Genomic DNA, 13564 nt, shown 5'->3' with positions numbered 1-13564 from the left:
TTTATGTGCTGAACTGGGTTTAGCAAATTGTGTGAATTAGGTAACATGCTAGTAGCTGAATTTTGCTATGAACTATGACTCGACCATATTTGGAAATAATCAAGAGACCAAAAAGACACATCCTTCTAAAAACCAACTTATGACTGAGAAAAAAAACACCTGATGTTAAATGACAATCTCCAAAAACTGCTCCCTTTAATCGCAAAATATCCACCAATTGCATGAAAGCGCTACTTGTAGCCATCATCAGTCTCCAAGGAAACCCTGGGTTGATTGGAGGATCCACCCGACAGGGAAGCCATCTGTGGATAATAAAGAAGCAGCAAATAGAGGAATGAAACAGAGCAAGGAAATGCCCTGAGGATAAAACACAACAACGCATCCCCCTTACTGAGATGAAGATGGAACTCACTCTAGGAGAGTGAGTGGGAGAGCAGAGCAAAATGAAAACAATAATGAGACTGTGTATTATGTGTGTCTTGCCTTAGCTGGAGTCAATAAATGAGCTGCCGTATGATCAAAAATATGAACGTGGGATTTGGGACTGTGATTATTTGAATATACTCACTGTGTTCTTTGTCCCATGACACCTCGTCTGATGTGACTTCTGGTCATTGTTATCTCTGAATGGACAATTGTAACAGTTAGTGACGTGTGAAAAGTGTTTGGACATAGCTGCTGGTGTATTTACACACACACAGATGAGTGTTATTGATCTTCTTATCTACTTTCAGAATGGAAGAAAATAAGTAGCATTTCTCAAAATATGAATGTGTTCCTTTAAGATATGAAAGGCTGTTTTTGTCAAAGCAAAATTCTCATGGGAAAGGAATAAGAGTAATTCATATAAGGCTTTGTAATACAGTATAAATGCTGTAAAAAGGATTCAGGCCCTTTTCTTAAGTCAAAGTGCTGATACAGCAAAAGTACTAGACAACAAATCTAAGCTTAGTACAAGTACTAAAGCATGCACAGCACAATGTAGTTAAAACAAAGTAAAACTACTACTTGGGTCCCTCTGGCTGATATTTTTATGCTGTATTTAACATCATTAGATACTAGTTTGAAATACCTTAAATGCAGTTTTATATACAGTGTCCACAGATAAATCTGAAAGCTCGTCAGCTGATTAATAGAAAAGGAAAGAAGAAAAAACAAAGATGTGATTCACAAATCTATTTTCAATTCTTAATCTTTGGTGCTTGCTGAGACATTGGATCATTTGCACATTTATTGAAATGAAATGATGTGAGAAGTTTGGAAGGAAAAATCCCTTTTGGGTGGAGCTGTTAACATCGCATTGACATTTGAAACGTGACTCTGACTCCACGCTCCTTTTTGGAAGACGTCAGAATCCAAAAAGAAGTTAAAAACCACTGGTTAAATCTTTAACTTGGTTTATAATTTTCAGTGGTGTTGTATTTTCTATTGCACAAAATCTTAAAAGCAATTAAAGCTAGCAAATTAACGCAGTAAACTAGAAGCAGCATAAAATGAAAATACTCAAGTAAAGTACATGTACCTCTACAATGTAGTCAGGTAGAGCACTTGAGTAAATGTACTTAGTTACTTCTAATATCTGGGTATCATGAGGCCAGAAATAATGAGGATACAATGCAAAAAAAAAAGGTGTTTGGGGTACAAAAAAATGAGCAAATGGGACATTTTCGGAGCAATTTCTGTCATGAAGTCTTATGACATTTGGTTATTGTATACTTTTCACAGTTTGACATAATTCGATGCACATTAAGCCCATTGTCTTTTCTCTCTGACAGCGTGTTGTGAACTGCTGAACAGGCTTTTTCAAGCAAGAAGATTTGGTTGTACTTTTAGCCTCCAATTGTTGTTAGAATGTGTTTTCAAAGTGCTGAACATGCCGTTTCAAGTCAGTGGGGTCAGCTGTCCCATTAGCCAGTGATATTACAAAAACACTCATTAAGCTTTTATGTTCTTCTGGGCACTGCTGGCTTTGTGATTCTCCTCTCTCAAAGGCAAGTGATAAGAGTATCCTCTGCTGCTACCATTTATGTCTGCTTCTAACAGGGGACGCTGCTTTCTCAAGGTTGGAAAAGGTTAGAATTGATGGAGGGCTTTGATTGTTGTGCTGCAGAGAAAAATAAAACCAAGAAGCACAAGAAACTCACATGCACAAACATGTTTGTGCTTTCAAAGTGAAGCAAGACGTGTTTTTATTCAAGTCTTTTTCATCATTATTTAGTGAAATAAGATGAAATATGTGAGGTTGGTGCTGGATCATTGGGAGAACAAGAGACACGTGGACACAGACCTGTAAGGTTCAAAAGACACTCAAAGTGCCACTTTACTTAAATTTTCAAAGTTACAAAGAAAAGTTCACGTAGTTGACATGGTGAAGATTTCAATTTCAAATCACTGAACATATCCAATGTTGGGAGGCAGAACAGAGCCTCTTCTCTGCTTGACTTCATGTGTCCTCCCAGCTCAGGAGCAGCTTCTTCTTCCTCTAGTGTCCATGCACAGTCAAAAAGCCTCAGCAGCCCTACTGACCAATTAGTAAAAGAATAGCTGGCTGAGACACAACAGATTTGGGCTGTAGGCCTTGCAGTTCGCTTTTCTACACTGCTATCATTCTGCAATGCAACTTCCTACCTCCTGAGATTGGGAGAAGAACCAAAAAGACACTAGACAGCATCAACATAGCAACAAAGTATTGTAGCAGCCAAATAGGCATCACTTTCTGTTTGAGATGCATAGAGCTAGACCTGGCCAAGTAAATCTCTCTTTTACAGAAACACGATGAGAAACATGCAACAACAACGACAATACATCATTAATCTCATTGCTTCCTGGGCTTTCTGCAACATTCAAGATCAACAATTAAATAATTTACAATCCTCCATGAAATAACAGAGTGGGAGCATCTCAGAGCCTGGAACTGTGGCAGCAAATTCATGGAAACATTGTTGAACACTGGAAGGAGCCCGACGGTGGAACACAGAACATGAGAATGAACCGCTGATGGAACAACAGGGAAGGTAATCCACAATCTGGCCTCCCTGGAGGAAACATATTTACATCCAATACATCAGCTAATGTATCTGGGCTCACAGACTGACCAGAGACTCTGATATGGACATACAGAGAAAGGAGAGGGACAGTAAGTGAAGGGAGATAGAGGGGGAAGTAGAGACAATAGCGAAAGGTCCATTTCAGACGGGTTAAAGATCGCAGGTTTGAGGGAAGATAGAAGCGGAAAGTGGACAGCTTGAGCGGAATTCTAACAGGAGCTTGACAGTTGTTGAGATATAATAGGCTCTCTGGTTTCTGTGTGAGGAAAGAGCGAAACACTTGGAAATGAAGAGGTCGGATGAGGTTCGCTGAAGAGAGAGATTCGGATGAGGGACGGGGATTGCAAGAGCAGGTTCGGGAGCCAAAAGATGGACTGCCACCAAGGTAACTGGAGGAGGAGACACTGGAATGGCTTCAGATCTGTGCTGAGTTAACGGAGTTTCCTGGTCAGCTGATGGCAAAGTAAAATGGAGCGGAGCTACCAAATGTAGCCGATTTCGTCATCCTTGTCCTCGTCCTCGTCCTCGTCGTCCTCAATGGTTCCTCGGGGGTGGATCCGGCCCCGCCTCTTCTTCTGCCGGCTCCGTCCGCTCTGTGATGGCTCCTCCTCCTGGTCATCGAGGAGAATGACGGCACCACCACTGCCAAAATCCCCCGATGTCTCCTGGTCCTCATCTGCAGAAAAATGACCCGAGACAGAGACAAAGGGATTAGAATATTCCAGAGTCACAAACAACTACAGTATGACTTTTCCTGTTGCCCCTGGCTGTTTAAACTTTACACTTATCCTGTAAAACATCTAAATAGAGTTGCACAAAATTCTATACATTCATGGTTCAGACAATAAATCACACTGACTTTGTTGATTTCTTAGCTTTTTCTATATTTCCACCATTAAGATGACATTTGTGACTTTAAGTGAAATGTTTCAGCGACACTTGGATGGATCAGTGGCATTAACTGTGGTCATACCTGAACCTTTCCTATAGCTTGATCATCAGGTAAAAATTTGAATTTGTCCTTTACAATTCTTTCCTAATACATGGGAAACCAATGTCATTCTCATCATCCTCAGCTGTAAAAATAATTGCTATCATGCAAAGATTCTTGGCCAAGATGTGTTAATATTTAGCTCATCAAGTACAACCAAACTGAGCCACTCGACTCTTGATATAAGCTACTGCGTCACAATCGACCGTCATGAGCCTAATCAATGACTGGCCGGTACATTCTGTTCCTATCCAGACAATAAACAGCAGCAAAGAAGAGAAGCAGAAATGGACACACGCTTCTTTTTCATTATTCATTTGCCCAACACAATGCGAAGGCACAAGGGTTGCTTAACTAGGCTTAGTGGTGTCCGACTAATGAGGGACTAATGTTGAATACACTGTAGTCACAATGCAATGCAGAAGTCATTATCGCCGCTTTTGCCTCAAGCATTTATTTGAAACTGGGACCAAAAAAATCCTTCTGAGTTTAGTTCAAAACATTCTATTTACTCCTCGGTGCAACTGTACAGTGATTGAGTGGTACTTACAGTGTTAAAAGTGTTTGGTGTCCTTGTGTTTAGGCTACTGAGCAGAGAGCTGCTGCAAAGCTACCTTTTTATTCTGTGCAGGCAGAATGGGAGAACTCCAGGCGACTCCAGCCTGAGGCCACTCGGCCAGCGTTAGATGGGCTTGTTAGACCGGAGACAAAGGACTGATGCTGTTTGTGTGTGTGTGCGTGTGTGTCTGTCTGTGTGTGTGTGTGTGTGTGTGTGTGTGTGTGTGTGTACATGCATGTGCGTGTGGGGGTATTAATCATGTTGTGGGGACTTAAATCTGATTAGTCACAGTAGTTATGGTTAAGGTTAGAGTAAATCATCAGGAAATGAATGCAAGTCAATGTAATGTGTGTGCATGTTGTGTGCGCACGTGTGTGTGTGTGTGTGTGTGTGTGTGTGTGTGTGTGTGTGTGTGTGTGTGTGTGTGTGTGTGTGTGTGTGTGTGTGTGTGTGTGTGTGTGTGTGTTGGCTGAACAGATACCTTATCAATATTGGAAGCTGCAATTACTGGCTCTGGACTAGACTGGCATTCAAGTGAGCTGTAATCTGTGCCTGTGTGTTGGCTGTTTGATTGGTAATCAGTATGTCTGCCTGGATTCTTTCTTGCTAATTATTGTTCTTTTTTCCCCACAATGAAATCCCCCAGCAATTGATTTGCCGCAAAGTGCTGCCATTGGCGTTTTGACCATTCCATTTGAATTTACACTGCTGGCTTGTTAACAATGACTTTGACATGTCGAAGCCCTTAATAATAGTTTATTCTGTTCCACAAGGTGTGAATGAGTTAGTGCTGAAAATCCATATTTACAACACGTCTTCTGACATTGGTCTCTGCTGACAAGTGTGACAAATTTTTCTATTTGACTTGCAGCATTTATCAAAGCTACACGAGCAAGATAGAATCAGACATATTAGAAACAGCCGGACCAGCTCCAGAGGCATGCCTAATGTTATCTACTTCAGAAATGATAACTGATCTGTAGATACCGGTGAAGATAAAGACAGACATGGAGAGTTACTCAGCAAAGAAATAGAACAAAGCTGCAGCTGCAGTGTTCCTTGTATTTCAGTAGTATGTTAAGAATTAAAAAGAAGCTCTTGTCTGTAGCAGATTAGAAAGGGATACAAAAGAAACATAGAGCAGTCCACCTGGATCAAAGCACACTGACTGACAGGTAGAAAAATGAGAGACAATAAGGGCAAATGCAACACAATCAAACCAGGTTTCGGCTGTTGAAAACTTGTGAAAGTGTTCATGTGCTCCGTGTGTGTTGTGGTGTGGTCTTACCGCAGTTGGGGTTGCCTTGTTTTCTAGAACCGGCAATCTCGTTGCCGTATTTGTCCACACACCAACACTGACCAGTGCTGCTGTGACACTGGGTTGGTTTGAAGTAGCCCTCATCAGTACAGCGGGGAATATATGAACCTAAAAGACAAAAGAGAGGAAAGTGTCTAAGGTAACAGAAAAGGGTCAAATAACAAGAGAGGTGAGAAGGAAAGAAGGCCATGGAAACTAGTTGGAAAGCGTTAAGAGCAATATAAATAGAGAAAATAATGTGATCCGTGCTCAGCAGAGGTTACATCTACGTGTCCCGAAGTTGCAACCAAAGTTCTTGTGTATTCACAGAGGGAGATCAACAATCAATTACCGCTGTGAAGGTTGCAGGACAACAACCATACATCCTGCTTAAGGGGAAGCAGTCACTTTCAATAACGCACATACACATTCACACAAACACGCAGCGCTACGCATGCTCGCACGTACACCCATTTTCTGTTACCTTCATTCGACCCAGTCTCAGCTCATTTTTCAAGCTGTTTTGTTGCGAGCTGGAACGCCGCACAGTAGGGGACAGGTGACATGTGTGCAAAATGCCTTTACAGTGTGTTTAATATCTATGACGCCTTTTCCCACTTGAAACTACTGAAAATAGACACATTCGTCTTTTCAGTGTGTGCGTTTCTTCCCAAACCCGTCAAAGGAGCCAGTGACTGACAGCTGCCACGTGTTCAGACTCACCTATGAGGCTCTTTCTTCGACTCTGATTCTGGATCCTGCTCTTCTCAGTTTGACAAGGCAGTCCTACAACAAGACAAGACACAAAACAGTTAAAAGTGTCTGTTTCCTCATATACTTTACTCTGTAGTTACTTCAACCTGTTGCCCTCCTCTGACAGTTTAACGATTTCTTGTATCGGTAACCCTTATTTCTGCATTCTTCAGTCAATCCTCTGAAGCAGCATCTGTCTTAGTCTAAATTTATACTTTACCTTCCTCTGTCTATCATTACCTTTAAGTACGACACACTTGTTTTTGGGCCATTAACTACAACTCATGCATTCTTGATATTTCCCAAATCATGCAGTACCACAACCCTTACGGCAGCATTTCTTTATTTAATAACATATGGCACAATTTTGATCTGGAAATGCATTTACTACAGTAATCAGACAGGAAACATGATCAAATAAACTGTCAGCTAATGCCCATGTTTGACATATTATCTAAAACACATAATTAAAAGTGAAACTGACAATAAACACAAAAATAAAGAATGAAGTAATTCCTAATTTCCTAGAGAGACTGGTTGTGATAGGTAGAGTAGACCACAGTTAAAGCTGTCTGTTTAATCCCTGTATTTAATGTCCCAGCTGAACATTTAGTTACTTTCTCTTCTGGTTTAGAATCATTGTGCAAGAGGAGACAAGTCTGAAATGAGCACACTCAACATAGGTAATGCTCATCAATGTCCTGAAACCCTCCCTCCCTCCCTCCATTACTGATTCAACATATGGGTTCTCTGTTTGATATTCTTCCTTCTCCTCCCTCACCTTCAGGCTTTTGGAAACAGTAGCACCACTCGTTGTTAGACAGTTTGCCATCCTTGAAGGAATCGCAGGAGTTGAAGAGAGGCTTCATGCACAGCTCATACTTGTCCAGGTAGATGGCACTCAGCTCTGATTGATCGAGCAGGAGGTCAAAGTTCATGTCCAGCTTGTTGAACATCCAGCCCAGCGAGTCCTTACAGATAGGCAAGATGCTGGTGTCAAAGTCTAGTGGAAAAAAAGAAAAGATGGAGAGGCGAAAGTAGAGAGGTCACTTACATTTTTAAAAAGTATTTTTTCCCCAGAAGCACACTAAGATTTGAGTGTTTTCGGCAGCAGAGCTGAGATGTGTTCAGACATGCTGACATTACAGAGAACAGAGTGGGGTCAGTGTCAACATCAACGCCAGCCCCATGAGGACCAAAAAAGCGTGACTGTTCAGCAGGAAAGCACAGCATTGCAAGCATACATATTGTGAGGGGATGTACTCACGTCCAGCGGTGGAGTCAAAGCTGTCAGAGGATTTGAGGTCTCTGTTGGCGTCGAGGTGGAGAACTCCAAACCAGTCCTTCAGTCTGGCAGCCAGACTGTGGAGCTCAGTGTCAGTGCAAGCTGTACACACACAAAGACAAACACACACAAACACAAAATAATGAGCAGAGGGGAAACTGTCAATCTACTTCTGTCATCAGAGGGGAAAAAACAATTCTTTTCCTGCTCTTTATCAAACTTTCATTTCATTTCTCGTGTGTGCTTTCCCCTTATTCTTTCATTTCTTTTTTTCCCCTCCACCAACTTTTCTCCTTGAGCAAACACAGCAAAGTGATAACACATACTCAACTGCTGCCATCTACTGACGGTTGCCATAGGAACCCAATCTGACATGCACACATATACAGTACATGTGTTGAAGTTTTCCTGTCTGCTGTCACTTCTGTCGTTTACCATTTAGTGTTCATTTCCTGTTCATATGAATGACTTTAGTGTGGGAAACTATGCACACGCGCACACACACACACACACACACACGCACACACACACGTTTGTACTTCTATCTTAGTGAGGACATCCATAGGCGTAATGCATTTCCTAGAGCCTTACCCTAACCTTAACCATCACAACTGATTGCCTAACCCTAATCCTTACCCTAACCCTAACCAAACCTCAATTCTCTAACCTCTGTTCTCTAAAAACAAGTCTTCACCCCCAAACATGGCTGTTTCAAAGTGAGGACCGGCCAGAATGTCCTCACTTTGTAAAAATGTCCTCACTTTGATAGTTAAATGCAGAAAATGGTTCTCACAATGTAGCAAGTACAAGAACACACACACACGCACGCACGCACGCACGCACGCACGCACGCACGCACGCATGCACGCACGCACAACAGACAGCAGCCCATGTCATCTTGACCTCAAAGAGAAAGTAAGTTGGTGCCTTGATTCTTGCACCTTTTGTTAGATTCAATTCTGTGTTTGTGTTTTTTATGCATCATCACACTCCTCCATGCAAGAAAATGTATCCAACGCTGTCATGCATCTTGATGCGTCTCTTCATCATTCATTCTACCCAAAGTAAACACCGGCTAAACCATATTTTTTTATTGATACCCCTAATTTAACATATAAACCAGCAGAAAGAAATCCCTCATTACTTGAGCCCTGTGGGACTGACAGGGTCTTCCTGGAATCCAAGCAGACCTCTGCATCTCTGTCAGTCAATCTCCATCTTCTTTTCTCTTTCTCTCCTGTGTGTGATTGGCATATTTTTTTCTCTCATTCAGTTTCTTTTGAGAGCTTGATAAATGTGCCTGGAGGACAAGAGCCATTCTCCACCTCGTACTGAACCTGTCAATCCAAACTCTCCAGCTTTGTTGTGAATAGAAAATGCAGAATGATGCTTGTTAACATTCCTGAAGCACTCTTATTTCGGATTGGAGACAGTTTCCAGTGAAACATGCAAATGTTTGGAGCTTTCAAACTATTACATCCGATTACATGTAACAAAGATTTTATCTTGAGGATAACTTTTCATTCTGCATATAGTGTAACCCTCTAAACCCTGAAATACTATCATTAAAAAAAAGCCAAATTACACCATTTATCAGAGAAAGAAACTTTAACAACAGAGAGGGACAGAGGATTTTCAACTCCCTGATGTCCTTGAACTAACTATGTGTGTTGGGTCATTCCATTGGGAAAAAATCTGTTTAAAGTCATCATATTCCAACAAAATTATTCTACATGTCTAATTTCAAACTGTGCCAAAAACAAGCCATTTATTCTGACCAGATTTCATAAAATATACACACGTGGACAAAATTGTTGGTACCCCTCAGTTAAAGAAGGAAAAACCCACAATTCTCACTGAAATCACTTGAAACTCACAAAAGTAACAGTAAATAAAAATTTATTGAAAATTAAATCATCAAAAACAGCCATTACTTTTGAATTGTTGATTAACATAATTATTTAAAAAAACAAACTAATGAAACAGGCCTGGACAAAAATGATGGTACCTCTATAAAAGATTGAAAACTATTTGACCAGAGTGACATGATTAACTCAGGTGTGTCATTTAATTGACATCACAGGTGTTTCCAAACTCATAATCAGTCAGTCTGCCTATTTAAAGGGAGACAAGTAGTCACCCTGCTGTTTGGTGAAAAGGTGTGTACCACACTGAACATGGACAACAGAAAGCGAAGGAGAGAATTGTCCCAGGACATCCGAAAAAAAAATGATAGACAAACATCTTAAAGGTAAAGGCTATAAGACCATCTCTAAACAGCTTGAAGTTCCTGTGACAACAGTGGCTCATATTATTCAGAAGTTCAAGACCCACGGGACAGTAGCCAACCTCCCTGGACGTGGCCGCAAGAGGAAAATTGATGACAAATTGAAGAGACGGATCGTTGGAATTGTATCCAAAGAGCCCAGAGCAACCTCCAAAGAAATTAAAGGTGAACTCCAAGGCCAAGGTGCATCAGTGTCAGATCGCACCATTCGTCGTTGTTTGAGCCAAAGTGGACTTCATGGGAGACGACCAAGGAGGACACCACTGCTGAAAAAAACTCATAAAAAAGCCAGACTGGAATTTGCAAAAATGCATGTTGACAAGCCACAAAGCTTCTGGGAGAATGTCCTTTGGACAGATGAGACCAAACTGGAGCTTTTTGGTAAGGCACATCAACTCTATGTTCATAGACTCAAAAACCAAGCATACGAAGAAAAGAACACTGTCCCTACGGTGAAACATGGAGGAGGCTCAGTAATGTTTTGGGGCTGCTTTGCTGCATCTGGCACAGGGTGTCTTGAAAGTGTGCAAGGTACGATGAAATCTGAAGACTATCAAGGCATTCTGGAGAGAAATGTGCTGCCTAGTGTCAGAAAGCTTGGTCTCAGTCGCAGGTCATGGGTCTTCCAACAGGACAACGATCCAAAACACACAGCCAAAAACACCCAAGAATGGCTGAGAGAAAAGCGTTGGACTATTCTAAAGTGGCCTTCTATGAGCCCAGATCTGAATCCCATTGAACATATGTGGAAGGAGCTGAAACATGCCATTTGGAGAAGACACCCATCAAACCTGAGACAACTGGAGCTGTTTGCTCATGAGGAGTGGGCCAAAATACCTGTTGACAGCTGCAGAACGCTCATTGACAAATACAGAAATCGTTTAATTGCAGTGATTGCCTCAAAAGGTTGTGCAACAAAATATTAAGTTATGGGTACCATCATTTTTGTCCAGCCCTATTTCATTAGTTTGTTTTTTTAAATAATTATGTTAATCAACAATTCAAAAGTGATGGCTGATTTTGATTATTTAATTTTCAATAAATTTTTATTTATTGTTACTTTTGTGAGTTTCAAGTGATTTCAGTGAGAATTGTGGGTTTTTCCTTCTTTAACTGAGGGGTACCAACAATTTTGTCCACGTGTGTATCCTGCACTCCTCAGCACAACAGTGAAGCCATTAGTGACTCAGCAGAAACAAACAACCACAAGGAAAAAACTCTGGGGCTTTTGGGCTGAACTGCTCTGAACTGCATAGAAACAAATAAAAACGCAAATAGTTGTTTATCTGTGGGAAGTAAAGCCACCATTTTTCCCCATTGTTGGTAACAACTGTGAAAAACTGTGTCAACTTTTCTGTCAATTTTTTTTATGACTTAGGACATTATGCCATAATTTTATTGCCCAGATGACATTTTTGAGTTCTCCCAACCTTTAACTATGGTGGTACTGTTTCCATAGAGATTCCTATGCTGCATAAATATGATACTGCAGTGAAAAATAAGCCCACAGTGAATAAAAATGTGACACAAACACACACATGCATACACGCACACATGTTAAGCAAGTCTTTCCATGCCAAGCTGAGAGATGTCGGCATCTTGTTTATTAGAAGAGTTTGCATTTCTGTTGAGTCATGCTCCCCATCCTGTTGTTGTTGAGTCATATCCTGCATCCACGCACATACATGCCAGTACTTGCTCACACACACGGAGACACACACATGCACACAGTATTGTACAGTCAGAGTTCGAGACTGTGTGTGGCTGCTTCTATAAAACAGTGGATGCCCCAGGTAACAGACAGGAGCTGAGCAGAGGACAAATAACATTTATCTGGCTGGCTATCCGTGTGACATTACCTCTGGAATCCTAAGATGGTCCGTGTGTGTGTGTGTGTGTGTGTGCATTATAATCCTTCAGGACTTGACAGATAACATTTTAGAGTGCCCTTTTTCCCACAGAGCAAAGAAAAAGAGCAAAATACCAACAGCTAAACATTATCTGTCTTCACCTCCTGTATAAAATTCTCCTACAAGCAGAAGTGCAGTCAGTAGCATGTTGCACATTCATTTATACGACTTTACTTCTTCCTCGTATCAGCTTTTCCAGCCATCGTCTTGCTTTCTGTTCCCAACTCATTGGCATTTGAATTGGTCGTTGTGATTCTTTTGTTGCCTTTGAAGACTTCTTGCTCATTTTCCATCTATTGCTTGTTCATTCATCCAATTTCCCGTTCTCCTCTGTCAATTTTCTGAGATTCAATACAGGCCACTTATCACACCAGGCTGTACCTAACCCAGTTTCTGTCTTAGACTTAGAAGACTACTTTGAAATATCAACTTCTCCTATTTCTTTCTCCCACTTAAATTGCTTTGAGTGCTTCATTTCCCATTTCTCTTTTTGCACATCCCTCAGTAGACTCTAAAGATTGAAGCATTTCTGTTTTACCTTTACCTCTGATACCCACTCCCTCTGTCGCTCTGCTTCTTTTTCTACTTTTTCTTCTTCCGACTCCACTGCGCTCTCCATCTTTTCCTCTTAAGTCTCTTGGACTTTGCACTATAGCCCAGAATGAGTCTCAATGGACCACTCTTATCTTTTTTTTCTCTGTGTGACTGAAATTGTTTCGGACAGGTCCAGCACCGCTGCCAGTGTTCGCAGCCCTTTTGTAGGACATTCAGTCAGAGAGGTGAAGCTGAAAACATTCACACATCTATGGACACAACACACAGAGATAAAACAGTCTGCCGCACGTACAGTTTAATTTCCCAAGCTAATGAAATATTTGATTGTATTTAGCTGACTGTTTATTCTTTACATATAAAAATGTCATTTCCCCCGCTTGCTCCTCTTTGTAAATTAATTGAGTGGTTCTAATCCTTGATTTTTTCCTTCTAAATAATCACTGAGGGTGCTGGGATAAAAAAAAAATAAACATACTTCATGTTCATAAACTAGGTTCATTTTTCACCAACTTATTTTCTAAAGATTAATAAGTGGTTTCCAGAGTCAATTATTTTTATGTGACATTGCAAAACTAAGACCAAACAGTGGCATGAAGTCCTTGTGAAATCATAACTGGACTGAAATTCTAACCAGTAACTAAACCAAAGTAATTCCAATGTTACAATAAAAACTAACATCTCAGCTGTGGGGAAAAAAGAGAGAAAAACAAAGCAGAAAAGTTTTGCGTCTATTCAGCTTCAAGGAACTGGAGACTTTCTTACTTTCCATTTACTTTTGTGTTTTTAGCAGGAAATGCAACTCCAAATGTTCCATCACAAAGGCTACAAAGGAGTGAGAGAAAATGGGCAGCAGCTAGAAGAGCTAGAAGGTTTTTGCTAA

The 13564-nt window shown here is 40.9% G+C and overlaps 1 protein-coding gene across 2 annotated transcripts in view; it reads right to left on the bottom strand.

Moving 5' to 3' along the window:
- Positions 1-2290: 2290 nt before the first annotated feature.
- spock1 (SPARC (osteonectin), cwcv and kazal like domains proteoglycan 1) overlaps positions 2291-13564 on the bottom strand; it is a 128617-nt gene continuing 117343 nt past the window's right edge. For both annotated transcript variants that reach the window (XM_051954618.1, XM_051954619.1), the window contains exons 8-12: positions 7915-8034; positions 7429-7650; positions 6618-6680; positions 5886-6023; positions 2291-3723 (exon numbers count right to left, since the gene is read on the bottom strand). In XM_051954618.1, coding sequence (XP_051810578.1) covers positions 3527-3723; positions 5886-6023; positions 6618-6680; positions 7429-7650; positions 7915-8034 — 740 coding nt within the window. In that variant the 3' untranslated portion in view covers positions 2291-3526. The remainder of the gene's footprint in view (positions 3724-5885; positions 6024-6617; positions 6681-7428; positions 7651-7914; positions 8035-13564) is intronic.

Source organism: Acanthochromis polyacanthus, chromosome 10, assembly GCF_021347895.1.
Source record: "Acanthochromis polyacanthus isolate Apoly-LR-REF ecotype Palm Island chromosome 10, KAUST_Apoly_ChrSc, whole genome shotgun sequence".
Classification (NCBI taxonomy): Eukaryota; Metazoa; Chordata; class Actinopteri; family Pomacentridae; genus Acanthochromis; species Acanthochromis polyacanthus.
The sequence above is the reverse complement of the archived record's forward strand: the minus strand, read 5'-3'. Positions and strand labels throughout refer to the sequence as shown.